This window comes from Saccopteryx leptura, chromosome 1 (genome assembly GCF_036850995.1).
Source record: "Saccopteryx leptura isolate mSacLep1 chromosome 1, mSacLep1_pri_phased_curated, whole genome shotgun sequence".
Lineage (NCBI taxonomy): Eukaryota > Metazoa > Chordata > Mammalia > Chiroptera > Emballonuridae > Saccopteryx > Saccopteryx leptura.
In genome coordinates this window covers 314274425-314297579 of record NC_089503.1, presented here as the reverse complement: position 1 = coordinate 314297579, position 23155 = coordinate 314274425, and the positions used below count along the sequence as shown (strand labels likewise).

The window sequence follows — 23155 nt, the reverse complement described above, 5'->3', positions numbered from 1 at the left end:
TGATCACTCAGAGAAAACTGCCATTAACAGTTATCCCTACACTCTCACTTCTTTTCTACCCAAATAAGTAATGTTAAAAGAACACCAGGAGTAAAATAGGATCATACCTGGTATTCAGTTTCACATCTTGGTTTTCATATTTGATATTTTCCCCTATATCTTTAAAAACAGATTGAGTCTCTGTCCTCATAAAAGCATTGTAAAGGGTAGTTGCAGGTGGAGAAATGGCTTGGATACTAGTGAGCCTGTGTGGTCATCTCCATGTTGTATTCCCTGTCTGGCCACAGCCTCCTGGTCTGTTAAACAAAGAGGTAGTGGAATATGTCATGATGATGATGTGTAGACAAGCGCTACCTTAACAATGATCTCAGTTGAACTTGTAGCAGCTCCAGAAGGTAGGCTAGACCAGCCCTTTTCAGAAGACAAAACATCCTCAGCGAAGTTAATAACTTGGAGTATAGGGCATACTGCTGGGAAGAGGCAGACCCTCAGAGGTCAAATCCAGGTTGGTCTCACTTAGGTGACCAGCTTTCCTGATTTTCCTATCTCCTGGTTAGCACTGGAAGTCCTGTGTCCTGGCCATGTCCTCGAGCCAGTCAAGTTGGGATGGTTAGATACTCTTCATAGAACTCAAGAATTTATTTCTAACACATTCCTGCAACATGTATTAGCCTCAGTCTTTATTTGATAAGCCTACCCATTCATTCTCTTGACAGAGTTCTCTGAGAGAAATCTCATATCTTTTCCCTGTTAAAGATCTTGGAAGTGAGCACTGAGCGAGAGGACTTTAGGGGTGACTTGTTGAAGGTCACGGACACCACAGCTTGTAAGCTCAGGCCCAATTCTCACTACCAGCAGAGCTTGTCCCCTCTTCTGGTCCATGCTGAGGCCTGTGGATGTCTGAAGAACACCATCTAAAATGGAGCCTCCCTGAAATCCTGGGCACCCTTGGAATGTGTGAGTGGCAGGCAGGCAGGCAGGGTGATGGCCTAGAATTCTTCCCCAACCCTAACAGCCTCTCTGCTCTTTGCAGGAGCTTTTCTGTGTATGTGGAGCCCTGAAGCGGGCTCGGCTGATCCATCCTGGGGTTGCAGAGGTGGTCTTTGTGAAAAAGGATGATGCCATCTCCGCATATAAGAAATATAACAACCGGTGTCTGGATGGTAAGTCAGGGAGAAAGCAGCTCCCTCACCTTCCCACTCCTCATGGCTTACTGCCAGGCCTTTGGGATAAGCCTTCCTCTGAGGTGGGTGTGAGCGCGTCCTGGTGCAGTCACCTCGCTGGGGACTCCTGTGCACAGAAAATAGACAGGGAGGTACAGACTGGGTGATGCTGTGTGCCAGCTGCCTGTCCACAAGGCCCTGGGTGAAATTTCACCCAGTCCTAGCATTAAGCTTTCTAGCAGGGATCCACCATTTCTCCATGGATGCTTCTCTTAAGGAGCTTTGGCAAGTACATCAAGAACCATAGCAAAAAAAAAAAAAAAAAAAGAACCATAGCCTCCCCCTTTCCAGATGTTGGTCTGCTCAGTGCTAGGACACTGGTTCTTTAATAGCCTGAGGCCTCATCTAAATGTTGGTGCCTGAGTGAGCTCTGCTTCTGATGAGTAAAGAACTGATTTCACTGAGTTCAGAGTCCCTTTACTCACCACTGGATAACCTGCAGAGAGGCACTCTGCCATGCTTCTCTGTCCACTCATTTGTTCTTTCGGTGTTTGTTGAACAGACTGTGGAGCAAGGCCCTCTGCTAGCAACAGAGGGGCAAAAACTAATAAAGAGTGGGAGTTTGGCCTGACCAGGCAGTGGCGCAGTGGATAGAGTGTTGGACTGAGATGTGGAAGGACCCAGGTTCGAGACCCCAAGGTCGCCAGCTTGAGCGCGGGCTTATCTGGCTTGAGCAAAAAGCTCACCAGCTTTGACCCAGGGTCGCTGGCTCCAGCAAGGGGTTATTCAGTCTGCTGAAGGCCCGTGGTCAAGGCACATATGAGAAAGCAATCAATGAACAACTAAGGAGTCACAACGCGCAAGGAAAAACTAATGATTGATGCTTCTCATCTTTCGTTCCTGTCTGTCTATCCCTCTCTCTGACTCTGTCTCTGTAAAAAAAAAAAAAAAAAAAGAGTGGGAGTTTGGTTTGCATATTCCTGATGACTTATTATGTTGAGCATCTTTTCATGTGCTTTTGGGCCATTTGTGTATCTTCTGAGAAATGTCTATTTAGAGTCATTGCTCACTTGAGTTGTCATTTATCATTTGAGTTTTAAGGGTTATTTATATATTCTTGATATGAGTCTCTTAGATAAATGATTTGTCAATATTTTCTCCCATTATGTAGTTTTTTGTTTTTTAATTTTATTCATTTTAGAGAAAGGAGAGAGAGAGAAAGAAGGAGAGGAGTGGGAAGCATCAATTCCTAGTTGCTTCCCATATGTGCCTTGACCATGCAAAGCTAGGGATTTGAACCAGTGACCTCAGCATTCTAGGTTAATGCTTTAACCCAGTGCACCACCACAGGTCAGGCTGTAGTTTGTTTGTTTTTTTTTGTTTTTTTTTTTTTTGTTTGTTTTTTTTTTTGCATTTTTCTGAAGCTGGAAACAGGGAGAGACAGTCAGACAGACTCCCGCAAGCGCCCGACCGGGATCCACCCGGCACGCCCACCATGGGGCGACGCTCTGCCCACCAGGGGGCGATGCTCTGCCCATCCTGGGCGTCGCCATGTTGCGACCCTCCTGGGTGTCGCCATGTTGCGACCAGAGCCACTCTAGCGCCTGGGGCAGAGGCCACAGAGCCATCCCCAGCGCCCGGGCCATCTTTGCTCCAATGGAGCCTTGGCTGCGGGAGGGGAAGAGAGAGACAGAGAGGAAGGCGCAGCGGAGGGGTGGAGAAGCAAATGGGCGCTTCTCCTATGTGCCCTGGCTGGGAATCGAACCCGGGTCCTCCGCACGCTAGGCCGACGCTCTACCGCTGAGCCAACCGGCCAGGGCCTGTAGTTTGTTTTTTAACTCCTCTTTTTTTCCATTGATTAAGGGGGGTGGGAAGGAGAGAGAGAGAAGCATCAACTCGCTGTTCCACTTAATGTAGTTGTTCAATTTAGTTGTGTGGTCATTGATCACTTCTTGTACATACCTGACAGGGACCCAAACCCACAACCTCAGTGTATCCTCTGAGGCACCTAGCCAGGGTCTCCTTTTTCTAATACATACATACATTTATAGAGAAAGACAGAGGGATAGATAGAGACAGAAAGACAAGAAAGGAGAGAGATAAGAAGCTTCAATTATTTGTTGTGGCACCTTAGTTGTTCATTGATTGCTTTCTCATATATACCTTGACCGGGGTGCTCCAGCCGAGCCAGTGACCCCTTGCTCAAGACAGTGACCATGGGGTCATGTCGTGATCCCACGCTCAAGCCAGAGACCCTGAGCTCAAGCTGGTGAGCTCATGCTCAAGCCGATGCTTCTGCGCTCAAGCCAACGATCTCGGTTTCTAACCTGGGTCCACTGTGTTCCAGTCCAGTGCTGCCTGGTCAGGCTAATACATACATTTAGAGTGATATATTTCCCTCTAAACACTTCATTAGCCACATCCCATAAGGTTTGATATGTTGTGTCTATTTTCATTCATCTCAAAGTATTTTCTAATTTCTCTTGTGATTTTTTTTTTCTTTGACCCATTGGTTATTTAGGATTTATTTGGTTTAATTTCTATAGATTAGTGAATTTCCCAAATTTTTTTGAGAGTTTGGGACAATATTTATTTTGCCTCTGTTGGGTAGATGTCTGTTAGGTCTAGTTGGTTTATAGTGTTGTTAAAGTCTCCTGGGTTTTTGTTGTTATTGTTGACCTTCTGCCTGGTCATTCTGTCCATTACTGAACATGAAGTATTGGAAACTGCAACTGTTGTCATTGATACAGCCACTCCTTTTACTTTCAGCTGGTTGGTATCTTTGAATCTGAAGTGTATCTCCTATAGATAGAATATATCAAACTCTATTTCAGGTTAATACTAACTTAATTCCAGTGAGAGAGAAACATTACTTCTATATGGCTCTATTCCCTCTTTTTGTGTTTTTTTAATGCCTAAAAAATGTTTTTTAAACTTTTTAATTTTTTTAATTTTAAGGAGTGAAAGGGAGAGAGACATCAATTTGTTGTTCCACTTATTTATGCATTCATTGATTGATTCTTATATGTGCCCTGACCGGGGATCAATCCCACCACCTTGGCATACCAGACAATGCTCTAACCAACTGAGCTACTGAGCTATCTGACCAGGGCCTCATTTATTTTCTTTACCTTATTCTTCTTTGTTAGTGTTCTCCTTGTCACACTTTATATACACTGGGAGTGCAGTACTTGGTACAATTACTCTTTCATGGACAAAGGGGAAGTCTGTACATAGACCTTTTTTTTTTCTTTTTAAGCAATAGAGAGAAAGAGACAGGAAGGGAGAGAGGTAAGAACATCAACTTGTAGTTACATCATTTTATAGTTGTTCATTGATTGCTTCTAATATGAGCCTTGACAGGGGGCTCAGACTGAACCAGTGACCCCTTGTTCAAGCCAGCGACCATGGGGTCATATCAGTGAGCCTGCACTCAAGCCAGTGACCCTGGGGTTTCAAACCCAGGGCCTCAGCATCTCAAGTCAATGCTCTATCCACTGCCCCACCGCCGATCAGCTATACATAAACTTTCACATCCTTTTTTTTACTTTATTTCATAGCATAAAGTTTTCCCTTAATAATGGCTTTACAAACAAGGTTGGGTGGCTCCACAGTGCAGTTTCTCTCTACTCTCCTTCCCTCCTGTGTGAAGCTAAGTCTGTTGCCACTTTGCTTGTTGGTGCCGTTATTGCCTAAGTTTTGTGGACCTCAGACGAGATCGGGCGCGTTCAGGGTGGTATGGCCGTAGACTGGACCTCATACACTAGGATTTTCTTAGTCCCTGGGTTTTGCTGAAACCTGCAGCCCTGTCCCCAGTGCACAGCCAGAGCTGCTGTGGTGGGTGTTGTGACCCTGGTGATGAAGGAGGCAGCCCCGTCCCCAGTGTGAGGGGCTGTTGTCTCATAGCAGAACTTTTCCTTTTCTGGTTTTTAGGGCAGCCAATGAAGTGCAACCTTCACATGAATGGGAATGTTATCACCTCAGACCAGCCCATTCTGCTGTAAGTTCCAAAGGCAGGGGTGTTGGGGACATGGGGGTGGATGGAGCTTTCTCCTTGCTTGTTAGTGCTTGCCTGCATCACAGCTCATTCCAGTCCCCTGCTCTGGTGGCAGACAGGCAGTCAATCGGGCTCAGATTTGTACAGTGCTTTGTCTCATCATTCCCACTGGGGATTGGCCTCAGAGAGTCCAACATCAAGACTACTCCCAGCCGGATACTCTAGAAACACCTTAGAAGAATGGCGAGCAGGCCAGAATGTCCCTCTTTGGAAAACTTCATTATCCAAGGGAGCAGAGAACTTTGCCCCCTGTGACAGACATTGGAGATGGAGCTGGCTGCTACCCCTCATTTAGTGTTGCATGCCTGGGCACACCTGCCTGGCCCAGGACTGAGGTGCACAAATGTCTAGACAGGCAGGACATCCTTTTGTAGACAAGGAGACAGAGACCCAGGGAGGATGTTAAACTTGCCAAGGTTGCTGGGTAGTGTGGGGCAGGCCTGAAGGAGACAAAAATTTAGAAAGACGGAATGTGAACCATGGATATTGAATTGTATAATTCAGACAAGTTTCTTTTAAACTATATTCCAGAACTAAGTTTTATTCTGAAAAGTGTGTGTCCTATGACTTATTAAGTTTGGACATTGGGCTAAGCAGAGTTAAATTGATTTATTTACTTCAAGACTTCTCAGAATATATTAATATGCTAATGTGGTGTGAGCATCCCTGAGGGACAGGCATTGTTTTCTAAACTTAAGACCCCGGTTCACAACAGGCTGCATCTCAGTTTCCTCATCGGCAAATAAGAAAGGTAATAGGTTTACTACAGGTGCAGTGAGATAAAGGGGTTTGGTGCCCTGCTTGTAGGAGACGCTCAATAAATGGTGGGCCCTACAGGAAATTAACAAGGTTCTGACTCTCCTGCTCTCCACAGCCGGCTGAGTGACAGCCCCGCAGTGAGAAAGGAGAGCGAGCTGCCCCGCAGGGTGAACTCTGCCGCCTCTTCCAACCCTCCTGCTGAAGTGGACCCAGACACCATCCTGAAGGCACTCTTCAAGTCCTCGGGGGCCTCTGTGACTACACAGCCCACAGAATTCAAAATCAAACTTTGAGGGGGGAGTAAGGCTTCCAGAAGTGGGGCAGAGGAGGGTGGCTCTGTTTCCCAAAGCAAAGCTTGTGACCAATGGGCCATCGGACTGGAGGCCCACACGGGGGTAGAGTGCGTCCTCACTGGCTGGACCGCTCCCTGTGATGTGTACTCCCTGTGCTCTTCTGTGCGTTCCCGTCTCCTGTAGTGTGCTTCTTCTCCCTCCACCTTTAACCAAGGTAGGTTTGTGTTGCTCAGTGTCTCTCCCTCTGACCTCAGCCCCAGACTTGACTTCTTATCTGGAAATATGTCCTAAATTCTCTGTGTGGCTTTCTTGTGGCTCCATGGAATGCAGGGCAAGGGGCTTGCCTCCCCTTTTTCTTTTTTAAACTTCTTAAAGTGGCAAATGGAAGCCCCTGCCATCCTAATGGGAGCCGGGTCAGCTCCAAAGCTGTGCCGCTCCACCTGCCTGGTCAGTGGAGATGGCCTGGGTAGGCATCAGGGCACAGGCCTCTCATCTTCTTACCACAATTGGCACCAGACCAGTCTGGTCTGGAGAGGGCCCTGTTGGCAAGGGTGGAGTGAGGTTGCTGCTCTGCAGAGCAGAGCACCCAGCTCTTGGCTGGAGGGCCCACGCTGTCTCAGGCAACTCAGAGTAAATCCCAAAGTCCCATTTCCCTTTACCCTCAGGTTCTGTCAAGTGTCGTGTCTGTGTGTGTGTGTGTGTGTGTGTGTGTGTGTGTGTGTCCATGTCCCGCCTCTGGCTATCGCTGCCACGAGGGCTTGTGGTGCTGGCCCTCTCAGGCCTCACTAGCCCAGTGCTCCTCACACCTGGTTCTGGCGTTAAGGCTGGCCTACTCATAGTTCTGTGATATGTGGGTTTGGAGGATTATTGAAAGGGGACGTATTGGTTTGCTCCGGGCTCGCTCTTGCTGGCCTCAGATGTCTACAGGACAATAATTAGGGAGGCTGGGAGCATATATGCAGCTACCCCCACCAAGGGACACTGTGTCCACTATTGTAGACCAGAGTGGTATTTTTCTACCTTGACAATGGGGGAGGAGAGTGGTAGATAGTGAGGAGGGAGTTGAAAGAGCAAAGCAGCCCTTTCAGGCAAGTGGTGGGTTACTCTCTCAGTATGGCTCCAAGGAATTGGGGCAGAACTAGGACCCAGGACAGCCCCTGAATACCAGGACAGCGTTGTCCAGAGTTACTGTCTGTCTCTCGTGGTTTGTTGGGACTATAAAGGGACTCCAGGCTGGAAGAGCTGGGAGCAGAGTCTGGGAGCTCGACAAAATCAGTAGCAGGTGGTGTGAAAGGCACAAGTTTAGAAAGTGAAGGGGCTGAAACACGAAGAGCCTATCATGACCTGCCTGGGACCAGCCAACTGAGAAAACCTGGAAACTCATGTTTCCACAGTTAAACCTGTCATGCAGGAAAGACCCAGGGTGTGAACCCAGATCAGTCCTCTAGCTCTGAGGTTGCCTGGGCCTGGCAAGTTCAAGGAATATGCCTGGTGCTGCTCCCCTTTCTGGTTAAGAGTGCAGTTTCTGTTCCCTTCTTCTCCTTTGAATGGGTACAAATTTAGTTCTCCTTAGCAGCTGGAAGACATTCCTCCTACACTTTCCCAAAACTTCTTTGCCCAAGAGAGCACCCAAAGTAGCAGGACCTCTTTTCTCAGGTCTTGAGCACAGTCTGGCCACTGCTCAGACTCTGCTTCAAGCAGAGACGATAAATATCCTGCCCGCATGGTTTTACCCTCCCCTCACCCTCCAGTCCCTTGCCCGGCCACCTGGATCCTCTGGGTCGCCATGTGATACCACGTGGGGTGAAACCTGTTTGCCTTCTGTGGTCTGTGTAATGGCATCATGGGAAACGGAGAAGAGGAATTAGTGGGCCAGCCCCGTGTCTCTCTTAACTTCCCACTCCCCTACAGTCCCCATCTGTCTCTTTTGTTCAAAAGAAGAGGGAGAAGCATTAAGGAATGGAGGAGACTCTGTTACTTATACATTTCTGAATAAACATTTCTTATTCCTACCTCTGAGTTGTCATTTTTTTTTAAATTAATTTTAGAAGAGAGAGAGAAAGGGGGCGGGATTAATGGGAAGCAGCAACTCATAGCCGCTTCTCACATGTGCCTTGACCGAGCAAGCCCTGGGTCTCAAACCAGCAGCCTCAGCGTTCCAGGTCACGCTTTATCCACTGTGCCACCACAGGTCAGGCTTAGCTGTCTTTTTTTTTCTTTAGCAAGAGAGAGAGGGGCAGACAGGAAAGGAGAGAGGTAAGCATCAACTCATAGTCGCAGCACCTTATTTGTTCCTTGATTGCTTCTCATACTTATCTTGACCAGAAGTCTTCAGCTGAGCCAGTGACCCCTTGCATAAGCCAGTGACTTTGAACTCAAGCTAGCAACCTTTGGGCTCAAGCTAGCGATTGTGGAGTCATGTCTATGATGCCACACTGAATCTGAAGGAGCCCATGCTCAAGCCATTGAGCCCACGCTCAAGCCATTGATCTTGGAGTTTTGAACCTGGGTCCTCAGCGTCCCAGGCTGACACTCTATCCACTGCACCACTGCCTGGTTAGATGGAGCTGTCATTTCTTAAAAGATTTTACTAAATGGCATTGTGGAACCTAGACACAGAAACAGGCGTTTGCCTTTGTTTTAACACTGGTCAGCTCTAACCTCAGAGCAGAGTTCCTCTCATAACTCACAGAACCTAAGTCTCCATAGCTGAGAGCATGTGAGCAGTAATGTCTGGGCACCCAGCACCATAACTTGGCCTCCTGGGCCTAAAGTGCCTTGCTGGGTATTAGGCATGGTCAGCTCTGACACAGGTTTAGTCTAGTTAGTCTGACTTGATGGCTTTTGTCTTGATTTGAAGAAGTTAAATTCAGAAATTTACCTCTTAAATCAACTATGCTTTTTTTTTTCTTTTTCTTTTTTTTTTTTAAGCAAGAGGAGGGGAGATAGATTCCCTGATCAGGATCCACCCAACAACCCCTATCTGGGGCCAATAGTTGAATCAGCCAAGCTATCATCAGCTCCTGAGGCTGATATTTGGACCAGTCGAGCTATCCTCAGTGCCTGGCGCCGACACTTGAACCAGTCAAGCCACTGGCTGCAAGAAGGGAAAAGAGAGAAGGGGAGGAAAGCAGATGGTCGTTTCTTGTATGCTCTAGTGTGCCCTTTCTTGTGGGATAGAGAGTCAGAGAGGGACAGATAGGAACAGACAGACAGGAAGGGAGAGATGAGAAACATCAATTCTTTGTTGTGGTTCCTCAGTTCATTGATTTTTTTTGCTGTTTATTTTTATTTATTTTTACAGAGACAGAGAGAGGGATAGATAGGGACAGATAGGAATGGAGAGAGATGAGAATCATTAATCATTAGTTTTTCGTTGCGACACCTTAGTTGTTCATTGATTGCTTTCTCATATGTGTCTTGACCGGGGGCCTTCAGCAAACCGAGTAACCCCTTGCTCGAGCCAGTGACCTTGGGTCCAAGCTGGTGAGCTTTGCTCAAACCAGATGAGCCCACGCTCAAGCTAGAGACCTCAGGGTCTCGAACCTGGGTCCTCTGCATCCCGGTCCGATGTTCTATCCACTGCACCACCACCTGGTCAGGCTGATTTTTTTTTTAATTTTATTTATTCATTTTAGAGAGGAGAGGGAGAGACAGAGAGAGGAGAGACAGAGAGAGAGAAGGGGGGGAGGAGCTGGAAGCATCAACTCTCATATGTGCCTTGACCAGGCAAGCCCAGGGTTTCGAACCGGCGACCTCAGCATTTCCAGGTCGACGCTTTATCCACTGTGTCACCACAGGTCAGGCAAAAAATATTTTATTTATTGATTTTTTTTTTTTTTTAGAGAGAGGAGTGAGAGAGAGAGAGAGAGAAAAGGGGGAGGAGCAGGAAGCATTAACTCCCATATGTGCCTTGACCAGGCAAGCCCAAGGTTTCGAACCGGCGACCTCAGTGTTCCAGGTCGACGCTTTATCCCACTGCGCCACCACAGGTCAAGCCTGATTTTTTTTATATGTGCCTTGACCGGGGGGGGGGGGTATAGCAAACCAAATGACCCCTTGCTTGAGCCAGCGACCTTGGGCTCAAGCTGGTGAGCTTTGCTCAAAGCAGATGAGCTCGCGCTCAAGCTGGCGACCTCGGGGTCTCGAACCTGGGTCCTCCACATCCCAGTCTGACGCTCTATCCACTACGCCACCGCCTGGTCAGGCCTTCTTAACCATTTTTTTTCTCTTTTTTTTTTCTTCTTTCTTCTTAACCATTTTTAAGTATACAGTTCATTGGTTTTAAATAACATGTGTAGCCATCACCACCATCCATCCTTGGTCCTTTTCATCTTATAGAGTGGAAACTACACCTATTAAACAACTTATATTCTTCCTTCCCCAGTACCTGACAACCACCATTATGCTTTCTGTCTTTGTGATTTTGACCACTCGCATAAATGGAGTTCTACAGTGTTTGTCTTTTTCTGATTGATTGGCTTATTTCACTGAGCATAATGTTCTCAGAGTTCCATCTGTGTTTTAGCATCTGTCAGAATTTCCTTCCTTTTTAAGGTTGAATAATATTCTGTTGTGTAAATACACCACATTTTGTTTATCCATCCACTGGGAGGGGCCCTTGGGTTGCGCCTATGTTTTGTGAATAATGCAGCTGTGGACACAGGTGTACAAACCACTCTTTTTGTGTGTGTGTGACAGAGGGACAGATAGGGATAGATAGGAAGGGAGAGAAATGAGAAGCATCAGTTCTTCATTGCAGCACCTTAGTTGTTCATTAACTGCTTTTTCATATGTGCCTTAACCAGGGGGCTACAGCAGAGCAAGTGACCCCCTGCTCAAGCCAGCGACCTTTGGGCTCAAGCCAACGACCATGGGGTCATGTCTATGATCCCATGCTCAAGTCAGTGACCCCTTGCTCAAGCCAGATGAGCCTGCGCTTAAGCCGGCGACCTTGGGGTTTTGAACTTGGGTCCTCTGAGTTCCAGTTCAATGCTCTATCCACTGTGCCACCACCTATTTGGGGTAATTTTGTTTTCAAGTTTTTGAGAAATCATTCTGATTTCCATAGTAGCTCAGTAACTGCACCATTTTACATTCTTGTATAGTTTTATTATGGTATTGTATGTATTTATTTTTGCGAGAGAGGGACAGACAGGAAGGAAGCAAAATGAGAAGCATCAATTCTTTGTTGGGGCATCTTAGTTGTCCATTGACTACTTGTCATATGTGCTTTGACCTGAGGATTCCAGCAGAGTGAGTGACACCTTGCTCAAGCCAGCGACTTTGGGCTTCAAGCCAGCAACCTTTGGGCTCAAGCTAACAATCATGGGGTCATGTCTATGATCCCACACTCAAGCCAGCGACCCCATGCTCAAGCCAGATGAGCCTTCACTCAAGCCGGGGACCTCAGGGTTTCAAACCTGGGTCCTCAGCATCCCAGGCTGACACTGTATTCACTGTGCCACTGCCCGGTCAGGCTTTTTATGGTATTAAAAGTGAAACACCGCCTGACCAGGCAGTGGCGCAGTGGATAGAGTGTCGGAGTGGGATGCCAAGGACCCAGGTTCGAGACTCCGAGGTCGGCAGCTTGAGCACGGGCTCATCTGGTTTGAGCAAAAGCTCACCAGCTTAGACCCAAGGTCGCTGGCTCGAGCAAGGGGTTACTCGGCCTGCTGAAGGCCCACGGTCAAGGCACATATGAGAAAGCAATCAATGAACAACTAAGGTGTCGCAACGAAAAACTAATGATTGATGCTTCTCATCTCTCTCCATTCCTGTCTGTCTGTCCCTATCTATCCCTCTCTCTGACTCTGTCTCTGTAAAAAAAAAAAAAAAAAAAAAAGGTGAAACACCTTTACTTCTGGGAAGAGGATATGGAAATACCTTTATTGTTTTCACAGACTACAACCCTGGTTATTTTATGTGAAACAACCCTAAGATCGTAAGGTGAAGAGAAGAAGGCCACTGGCTGGGAACTCAGGACCCAAGGAGTGACTCACACTGAGTTCCCGGGTTTGTTTGTTTTTTCTTTTTTATTCTCTCCCCTGCGTTTTTGTTTTGCTTCACATATCCCAAATTGGATGCTGGAGAAGCAGACCAAAAGAAAAAAGCCCCAAGGTAAGGACCTGAAAACCAGCCCCAACTTTGCCAGCAAAGGCTACATTGGCAGCCTAGAATTCCAGCCTCACTAGGCTGTATTGGGGCACCCAAAAACTCTGCTGGGGTGGCATCAGAGAAGGCCCACTTGGGAACTGAAACTTTCAGTTCATGTCAGGAGAGGCCACATGATGAGAAAGGAGGCACCCCAACCTTTCCCAATCCTGGTTTTACCAGCAGAAGCGCAGTGGGTAGATGGAGCCCACCCCTACTCAGCAGTGACTGGGAGGCACTCCCACCTGGGTATCAGCAAGCTTCATAAGAAACCTGGACTTCTAACCACAGCCGGTAGTAATGACATGGCGCCATTTCATCTCCCGGAGAGGAGATGTGCTCTAACAGAAGATATAAAGAAATCCAGAGTTTTCGTAACAATACCCAGATGTCCGCATTTGAGTTGAAAATCACTCCTACTTAGTACCAGGAAAATGTCAACTTGAAGGAGAAAAGGCAGTTGACATCAACATTGAAATGTCAGATGTTAGAATCACCCAACAAGGATTTAAAAGCAGTCGTCATAAAAATGAGCCAAGCAAAGAGAAGGAAAAAAAAATGAGGCAATTATGAACACACTTCAAGAGAGAAAATATCAAGTCTCAGCAAAGAAATAGAAAATATAAAGAACCACTTAGAGTTGAAAAATACAGTAGCAGCCCTGGCTAGTTGGCTCAGTGGTAGAGCGTCGGCCTGGCGTGCAGAAGTCCCGGGTTCGATTCCCAGCCAAGGCACACAGGAGAAGCGCCCATCTGCTGCTCCACCCCTCCCCCTCTCCTTCCTCTCTGTCTCTCTCTTACCCTCCCGCAGCTGAGGCTCCATTGGAGCAAAGATGGCCTGGGTGCTGGGGATGGCTCCTTGGCCTCTGCCCCAAGTGCTGGAGTGGCTCTGGTCTCGGCAGAGCTACGCCCCCTGGTGGGCAGAGCATTGCCCCCTGGTGGGCGTGCCGGGTGGATCCCGGTCGGGTGCATGCGGAAGTCAGTCTGACTGTCTCTCCCCATTTCTAGCTTCAGAAAAAATACAAAAAAAAAAAAAAAAAAAAATACAGTAGCAAAATGGAGGGAAAAAATTGGTGAACTTGAGATAGAACCATAGAAATTAATCTGAACAGAGAGAAAATAGACAAAATATAAAGGATTTCAGGGATGTATAATGAAAAAAATCTAAGCCTGATTGGTGGTGATGTAGTAGATAGAGCATTGAGTTGGGATGCTGAGGTCCTAGGTTCAAAACCCTAAGTTTGTTGGCTTGGGCATGGGTTGTGACTATCCACCATGGCCTGTCCAGTGAGGAATTTATGATTACATCACTCTGTGTGGTTACTTTTGGTCACTGAGCTTGTCAGATTTACTTCATAGTCCCTTTTTGGTTCATATATGTTAATTTTATTTAGTTAGACACAAAAAGGGGGAGAGAAGTTGAGAAGCATCAACTCATAGTTGCTTTCACTTTAGTTGTGCCTTGATTGCTTCTCATACACACCTTGACTGGGCTCTAGCCAGTGTCCTCTTGCTCAAGCCAGTGACCCCGTGCTGACAAGCCTATACGTAGAGCCAGCAACCCCAGCATTCTAGGTCAACGCTTTATCCACTGCGTCAATACCTATCAGGCATCAGTCACAAATGAAATGGAATATTATTCAGCCTTAAAAAGGAAGGAAACTGATACATGCTACAGCATGGATTAACTTTGAAAACATACTAAATGAAATAAATCAGACCCAAAAAGACAAATATTGTATTGTGGCAGGCAGGCAGACTGGAGCAGAGCAAGGACTATGAGCCAAGTACAGAAGAAGGTCACCAGGGTAGAAAGCCTCTGGTGCCTAGGAACAGGCAAAACTGGGAAAACAAGGACCTACCCCCCAGGGTGACCTTTCCACCCCTGGCATGTCACTGGCCATGTGAAGGACCCCCTTAGAGGAGGAACAAGGGGATGAAGAGTAGCCTCGTGCAACTCTTATGCGAGCCCTTGCACAATCACCCCCTTAAGCATAAACCTCTAGGATAACATCTAGGCCAGGGGTCCCCAAACTTTTTACACAGGGGGCCAGTTCACTGTCCCTCAGACCATTGGAGGGCCAGACTATAAAAAAAAACTGAACAAATCCCTGTGCACAATGCACATATTTTAAAGTAAAAAAACAAAACGGGAACAAATACAATATTTAAAATAAAGAACAAGTAAATTTAAATCAACAAACTGACCCGTATTTCAATGGGAACTATGCTCCTCTCACTGACCACCAATGAAAGAGGTGCCCCTTCCGGAAGTGCAGCGGGGCCGGATAAATGGCCTCGGGGCCGCATGCGGCCCGCGGCCATAGTTTGGGGACCCCTGATCTAGGCCATAGTTGTGTTTCAGCACCAGGCCCAGAAAAGCAGCAAAACTAGACAAGGAATGCCATAGCTGACCTCAAGTCCAGCCATGCATTGACTATGACCCCCTGCTCTGGTGCCAGCCATTGGAGACCAAGACCCTGAAAGGACACACCTGAAAAACTGATAATATTCTATTGAGACCCTCCCCTAGAACTTCCCCTAAAATCTCCACCCTTAAAAGTCCTTAGGGCCCTGGCCGGTTGGCTCAGCGGTAGAGCGTCGGCCTAGCGTGCGGAGGACCCGGGTTCGATTCCCGGCCAGGGCACACGGGAGAAGTGCCCATTTGCTTCTCCACCCCTCCGCCGCGCTTTCCTCTCTGTCTCTCTCTTCCCCTCCCGCAGCCAAGGCTCCATTGGAGCAAAGATGGCCCAGGCGCTGGGGATGGCTCTGTGGCCTCTGCCTCAGGCGCTAGAGTGGCTCTGGTCGCAACATGGCGACGCCCAGGATGGGCAGAGCATCGCCCCCTGGTGGGCAGAGTGTCGCCCCTGGTGGGCGTGCCGGGTGGATCCCGGTCGGGCGCATGCGGGAGTCTGTCTGACTGTCTCTCCCTGTTTCCAGCTTCAGAAAAATGAAAAAAAAAAAAAAAAAAAAGTCCTTAGGGCCCTGTTCAGACAGTTCTGTTGGTTAGAGCATATCTCTGGTGTGTAAATGTTTCTGGTTCTCTCTCCAGTCAGGGCATGTACAGAAATGGATCGTTTCTCTCTCTTTCTCTCTCCCCTTTCACATCCCCCCTAAAATCCAATAAAAAATAAGAACCTCTCAGGATGGAGGACCCAGCATGCTCTCCCTCCCTCTCCTGGAGAACATGCCCATGCCTTTCCCCTTCCCCTCCTCCATTCATCATGAATGTTGCCTTCTCTCTTGTAAGCTCCAAGGGCTCTTCTTTTTTAAGTTTTTTTTTAATTGATTTTAGAGAGATGAGAGAGAGAGAGAGAGAGAGAGAGAGAAAGGTCAGTGTGGGGGAGGAAGGAGCGGGAAGCATCAACTGTAGTTGTTTCTAGTCAGTGCCTTGACCAGGCAAGCCTGGGGTTTCAAACCAGCAACCCCAGCATTCCAGGTCAATGTGTTCTCTACTGTATCACCACAGGTCAGGCTACTTTTATAACTTTTTTTTTTTAAGTGAGAGGCAGGGAGGCAGTGAGACAGACTCCCACAGGCACCTGGACCGGAATCCACCCAGCAAGTCTCCTACAGGGCAATGCTCTGCCCATCTGGGGCCATTGCTCTGTTGTTTGGCAACCAAGCTATTTTAGCGACTGAAGCCTCAGGCCATATAGCCATCCTCAGTGCCTGGAGTCAACTTGCTTGAACTGTTGAAGCCATGGCTGTGGGAAGGGAAGAGAGAGAGAGAAGGGGGAAAGGTAAGGGTGGAGAAGCAGATGGTCACTTCTCCTATGTTCTCTGACCAGGAATCAAATCTGGGACTTCCACATGCCCGGCTGACACTCTACTGCTGAGCCAATTGGTCAGTGCCCTTCTGTGACTTTTAAAATAAAATTTCGCAAAAAAAAAAATTTCTCTTAGAGTTTGGGTCTTGGCTCTGACTTCTTTCCTAGCCAGAACTCAAGTACTGAGGCTGCTGAACCAAGGTCCAGTCTAATCCCACTGGTCTAATACCTGGTACTGTTCTCGCTACCACCAACAATATGATCCCACTTCTATGAGGTACCTAGTGTGGTTAAATTCATAGAGACACAGAGTAGACTGGTGGTTATGAGGGACTGGGGGAGGGTGAAACAGAGTTTCAGTTTGGGGCAATGAAAAACTTCAGGAGATGGATGGATGGAGACATTTTCACAAACAAATGTACTTAATACCACTGAATTGTACACTTTAGAAATTGTTAAAATGGTAAACTTATGTATTTTTTTACCACAGTTTTTTTTTTATATAAAAAGAAAATGAAGTACTGATACATGGGCTGAACACACTGCATGACTTCATATACATGAAATGTCCACAACAGGACAATCCGGAGAGTTGGAAAGTGAGACCAGCGACTGCCAGGGGCTGGGGGCAGAACGGGGATGGAGAGTGATTGATAGTAAGTAGGGGCTTTCTATTTAGGAAACTGGAAAATGTTCTAGAATTAGATAGTGATGATGGTGACACAACCTTGTAAATATATTAAAACCCACTGAACTGTACGTTCCAAAACACTTTAATTTTTTATGTAAATTATACCTCAATAAAGCTGTTTCCTTTTGTATTGATTGATTTGAGAGAGAGAAAGGGAAGGAGAGAGACATCGATTTGTTGTTCCATTTATTTATGCATTCATTCCTTAATTCTTGTATGTGCCCTGACCAGGGATTGAACCCCCAGCTCTGGTGTATGCGGATGACACTCTAACCAACTGAGCTACCTGGCCAGGGCCTCAATAATACTTTTATAAAAAAAACGTAGTTACTTGAAACAACAATAGTTTATGTTTTCAGTCTTCTGCAGTTTGGGCGGGGCTCAGCAGACAGCTGATCTCCACACGGTGTCAGTCGTGTGGTTTCAGTTCATTGGTTCAGCTGGGGGTAGAATATCTGATGCACCTTCACTAGGATGACTGCCACCTCAGTTGGTACCCTCTCTCCCTGTGCAGTCTCTCATTCAGAACTCTGGGTCAACCTCCTTTCCATGGCCAGATCCCAAGAGGGTGGAAGCTCTAAGCTTAATTAAGTCCTGGGCTTGAAAACCCCAGTATATCATTTTCTGTCACATTCTGTTGTCAAAACAAGTCACAAGGTGGGCGATATTCAAGAGGGCACATAGACTGCACCACCTGATGAAAGGAGTGACATACATATCCACAAATGGGAGGAATTGTTGGTGGCCATCTTTGGAAAAAAATTCCCACCAAACCACTTGAAGCTGAAATTATAGGACCTTTGCTTCTGGCAATAAGCAGAACTAAATAATATGGAAAACTCCCCCCTTACAAAACACCTAGAAATTCTTCACATAACAAACAACCTTTCTTTCATTTTATTTATTTATTTATTTTTGTATTTTTCTGAGGTTGGAAACAGGGAGGCAGTCAGACTCCCACATGCGCCCGACCAGGATCCGCCCGGCACGCCCACCAGGGGGCGATGCTCTGCCCATCTGGGGCGTCGCTCTGCTGCAACCAGAGCAATTCTAGCGCCTGAGGCAGAGGTCACAGAGCCATCCTCAGAGCCCCCGCCAACTTTGCTCCAATGGAGCCTTGGCTGCGGGAGAGGAAGAGAGAGACAGAGGAAGGAGAGGGGGAGGGGTGGAGAAGCAGTTGGGCGCTTCTCCTGTGTGCCCTGTCTGGGAATCGAACCTGGGACGTCTGCATGCCAGGCCGACGCTCTACCACTGAGCCAACCGGCCAGGGCCACAACCTTTCTTTCATAGCTGTGCACCCGTGGAGATAAGAATGTCTCCAGGTACAAAAATGAAGACTCTAGAGCAGTGGTTCTCAACCTTTCTAATGCCGTGACCCCGCAATACAGTTCCTCATGTTGTGGTGACCCCAAACCAAAAAATAATTTTGGTGGCTACTTCATAACTGTAATTTTGCTACAGTTATGATTCGGAATGTAAATACCTGATATGCATTATATATTTTCCGATGGCTTTAGGTGACCCCGCTGGGGTCGCGACCCACAGGTTGAGAACCGCTGTTCTAGACACTGAAACGTTAAGTTAGTAAGTAGGGAAGCTGGACAGGCCAGGAAGCGAGGACAAGTGGAATAGAGAAATTCAGATGGATAGTTAAATGGTCAGTTACAGCCATCTAGTAAATAGCAAAATCCCATGTTCCTTAACCAAAGATACCTAAGAGTAAATGGTTTCTACTTCTCCCAACCAGAGGAGACAGATAGCAGGAGTCCAGTTAATGCCACTTGCTAATCACATCCAAGGAGGGATGAAGTCAGAGGAATAAATATCACTTTGGTGCATCCACATAAAGCTGAAGAATATTCTGTTGAGCTCCTCCCCTGAACCCCAGGCTTTAACATCATTAAGACAGCCTGGCTGGTTGGCTCAGTTGTGCCAAGGTTGCAGGTTTGGTCCCTGGTCAGGGCATATACAGGAATCAACCAATGAATGCATATATGGGGTAGAATAACAGATCAATGTTTCTTTCTAAAACCAGTCAATAAGTATTTTAAATTTTTTAATAAAAAATAAAACCTGCCCTAACTAAATAGCTCGGTTGGTTAGAGCCGCATCCCGAAGCATAGTTTGCCGGTTGGATCCCAGGTCAGGGCACATGCAGAAACATATCTATGTTCCTATCATTTTTTCTCTTTCTCTCTCTCTCTCCCTCTCTCACTAAAATAAAATAAAAAACCAAACAAACCCTCAAGAGGAAGAACCCAGGGCTTGTTCCCTCCCAGGAGCACGCCCACACCTTTCTTACCACACAGGCGTGTTATCTCCTAAACTCTAAGGGTCCCCAGGAGACTTGCAACCAGGGAAGCAGTGGGCAGTGGCAGCTCCTCCTGGGAAGGACACCAAAAATAACATAGTCCTGGATTTCTCTTTTTCTCTAACATTGCGTATCCAATTTGTTGGCAAATCCTACTGGAATTCTTCAAAACATACCTAGAAATGACCACCTCTCGTCACCTCCACTGCCACTGCCTTAATGACCAAGCCATCATCTTTCCTCTGGATTATTGCAATGGTGTCCTATACTATCCTACTGCTGCCCTTGCCCTCCAAGTCAAATTGAAATGTAAAATAAGATAATAAATAATCGCAATGTAACAGCCAAAATGACGGTTTACACATCACTCCTTTCTGCTCAAAATCCCACACCGGCTCCCCTCATGCACAGGCAGAGTAACACTTGGCCAGGTACTCTACACTGTACAGAGTCTAGGATCCTGCAGGGTCAGCCAGGCAGGCTCTGCGCCCTCAGATTCTCCCTCTGGCTCACAATGCTCCAGCCATGCAGTCTCCTTGCTATTTCTCCACCACACCAGGGAGACTCCAGACTCCGGGTCTTCGCTCTTGCCCTTACCTCCTCCCAGAACACTCTTCTCCCAAACACCTGAATGCCTCACTCCTTCACCTTCAAATATTTGTTCAAATGTCACTTCAATGAAGCCTTCACCTTATTTAAAATTGCAACACTTACCTTCACCACACTCCTCCTCCTCCTTCATTTTTCTCTTTAGTACTTTGTATTGATGCATATACTTTGTATTTTGCTGGGTTTTATTTCACCTCTATCTCTAGCGCTTAGGACGTGCCTGTAATATTTACTGTTATTTGTGAAATGAATGAATAAATGAATGAATGAATGAATAATGAATGAATGGAAAATTGACTTGGCACCCGTGAACGCTCCCACCCACACCTTCATTTACTCCCACATTTATGCGCTGACTTTATACTGAGCAAAGGAAGATTAGGCTCCTGGGTGACCAGGGTAAAAGAAGCGGGCCTGTAACCGAGAGGGTAAGAACGCCACGTGGCGCGGTTGTCACAGAAACGGACAGCTCCCACTTCCCAACTACAACTCCCAGCGGCCTGCGCGGTTTCCGGTGGGCAAGATGGTGGCGCGCCGGAGGAAGCGTGCGGCGAGAGACTCTGCGGAGGGGATTCCGAGCCCGCCAGGCTACGCAGGTGAGAGGCTCCGGGGACACGAGGCCGGGTATGGCCAGGCTTTGCCCAGGAGCGGCTCGGGGGTCGGTGCTGGCCCCGGCAGGCCGTGAGGCCGCGGGCCCCCCGAGACCCAAGCGGCGCCTTGCTCTGGTCTCAACTACACTCTCCCGGGACGAGCCCACTTTGGCCAGCGCTGCCCTTGGGTGAACCCTCCTCTGTCCACACTCTCCCTCAGAGCATGTCCTTCCACACCTTTCCCCTGAACTGCTTCTCATCATCTCTTTGCAATTCCCTGTCCGGTCCCCATTAGCTCTCTCACCTGGACAGTTATGTGCCCTTCTAGTTGGTTCTCCTGCTTCAGTTCTTGTCTCTGACTTATGTTCTCCACCCAGTTGCCAGCATGTTCTTTCTAAAGTCAGGTTTAAATCAGATCTTGCCTCACACGCCTACCTCTACTTCCCATACCCTCTGAACCCCCCTCCAGTGGCTCAAGTTAGCGAGCGCCTAAAGCAGAATCCAAACTTGCTATCATTGATCCGCATGGCCCACCAGCACTGGCTGGTGCCGACCTTGAGCCTGGCTTTCTGTGCCTCTGAGGCGACAAGCTCTTTACACCGCCAGGAATTTCGCACTTCCTGTGCCCTCTTGGAGTTCCTTGGACAGATGTGCCCTGGCTTTTGCCCAGGCTTGTGTCATGCATTACCCTCATCAAAGATGCCTTCAGGTTATCCAAAGGCCTCTTCACCCATCACCCTGTTTCTTTCATATTTGATAGTCTGGTTTTATACTTATTCGCTGTCTTCCCCCATGACCACGTGAGCTGCCTGAATGTGGGGGCTGCAGCTGTATCCCCACTGCACACTCTGAAGAAAGTGGTGAGAGAAACAGAGACAGTCCCAATTTTTATAAGGATTAAAATGTATGGGAGCCCTGGCTGGGTAGCTAAATTGGTTGGAGCATTGTCCGTATTATTTAGAGATAAGCCAAGGTTGTAGGTTTGAACCCTGGTCAGGACACAAAGAATCAACCAATGAATGCATAAATAGTGGAGCAACAAATTGATGTTTCTCTCTCTCCTCCCCCCCCCCAAATAAATAAATAAGTAATAAAATTAAACATGGCAATATGAGTGATTATCCAAATCATCATTCAAGTACAGAGGCCATGAGAGAAATTATGAAGGCACCAAGCAGGCGGCTCTCACCTGGCATGTGAGGTGCTTCTGAGGAAGTGAAGTGAAAACTTGAAGAATGGGTGGGGAGAAGAGGGTTGATCTTTCAGGTAAAGGGAACAGCACATGTGAAGCACTGACTTGTTGGAGGAACAGAGCAAGGGCCAAAGGTAGTCAGGGTCAGCTGGGTCTGCAGCCACCGTAAGGGTTTTGGTGTTTACCCCACAAGCAGCAGGGATAAAGTGTCCTCTGGTTTCACTCCTTACTTGTAATAGTTGCCCGGTTATGTTCTGTCTCCTCCACCAGCTTGGGGGCCCCTCATGGGAGATTCTTTGCTTATTCAGTCTCATAGCCTGCATAGCACCCTGCACAGCCTTGCCTCGAGAAAGGGCTCAGTGAAGGATGGGTGGATGGGTGGATGGGTGGGTGGACAGACAGTTGGGACTAGAAAGGGGCAGCCTAAACCTGACTTGAATGCCATCCCTCTCCTCCCCCATTTCCCTTCCAGCCATTCGGATCAAGTTCTCTGAAAAGCAGCAGACTTGTCATTACCTGTATATGAAAGAGCACAGAGTTCGAGAAGGCACCAAGTCTTCCTGGCCTCAGAAAAGGACCCTTTTTGTCCTCAATGTGCCCCCATACTGCACAGAGGTGAGCTGGTATTTGGGAGGGAACCTGTAGGCTTGGGTGGGGCTCTAGACAGAGCAGGGCTTCCACTGGCCCCCCAGTCCATATTGTTGAGATTGAGCAGTTAACTGAAGCCTCAAGAGAGGTTGTCTAGAGCAGTGATTTTCAACATTTTTGAGCCGCGGCACATTTTTTACATTTACAAAATCCTGGGGCACACCACCTACCAAAATGACACAAAATGATACTCTAACACAGTACATATTATACATATAGTTAATAATATAGTTTCTAAATGTATTTATACTCACTTAGTGTGAAACCTGGGCCTGTTTCGATGAACACAAAAGGGATATCCTGGCAGGAATGGTAGAAAGACACACACGAAGCTCTTCCTCAACAGTTCTCAGTCTCTCTCTGTTTTTAGTTTTTATTGCAGTCAAGCTTGAGAAGCTAGGCTCATATAGATATGTGGTTGAAAATGGGAGCAATGTCAAAATAGCTTTGTTGGCCAGAATGAGGAACTCCTTGGCAACAGATAACCAAAAACTGTCCAAAGGAAGATCAGCAAACTTTAGCTTTAAAGTTAGATAACATTGTGATGCATTGTATATCACCCTCTGCAGGGGCCTCTTAAAAAGAAAAAGGTCAAATATCTATATATACCATCAGGATAGACATAACCAGCTGAGGCTGAGGCTTCATCTAGTGGTGGCAACATTTACCTCCAGTCCTGACCAGGATTAGAAATCAGGACCGGCCCTGGCCAGTTGGCTCAGTGGTAGAGCGTCGGCCTGGTGTGTGGGGGACCCGGGTTCGATTTCTGGCCAGGGCACATAGGAGAAGCGCCCATTTGCTTCTCCACCCCCCCTCCCCTTCCTCTCTGCCTCTCTCTTCCCCTCCCGCAGCCAAGGCTCCATTGGAGCAAAGATGGCCCGTGCGCTGGAGTGGCTCTGGTCGCGGCAGAGCGACGCCCC

General features: G+C 47.5%; 2 protein-coding genes across 4 annotated transcripts in view; both read left to right on the top strand.

The window, feature by feature from the left end:
- Nucleotides 1–8196, top strand: part of POLDIP3 (DNA polymerase delta interacting protein 3) — a 34893-nt gene extending 26697 nt beyond the window's left edge. For all 3 annotated transcript variants that reach the window (XM_066358578.1, XM_066358577.1, XM_066358579.1), the window contains exons 7-9: nt 1034–1163; nt 5097–5163; nt 6095–8196. In XM_066358578.1, the coding sequence (XP_066214675.1) occupies nt 1034–1163; nt 5097–5163; nt 6095–6272 (375 nt within the window). In that variant the 3' untranslated portion in view covers nt 6273–8196. The remainder of the gene's footprint in view (nt 1–1033; nt 1164–5096; nt 5164–6094) is intronic.
- A 12111-nt stretch (nt 8197–20307) lies between these two features.
- Nucleotides 20308–23155, top strand: part of RRP7A (ribosomal RNA processing 7 homolog A) — a 9808-nt gene continuing 6960 nt past the window's right edge. Inside the window, exons 1-2 of the mRNA XM_066358586.1 lie at nt 20308–20401; nt 22060–22202. Of these exons, the coding sequence (XP_066214683.1) occupies nt 20329–20401; nt 22060–22202 (216 nt within the window). The 5' untranslated portion in view covers nt 20308–20328. The remainder of the gene's footprint in view (nt 20402–22059; nt 22203–23155) is intronic.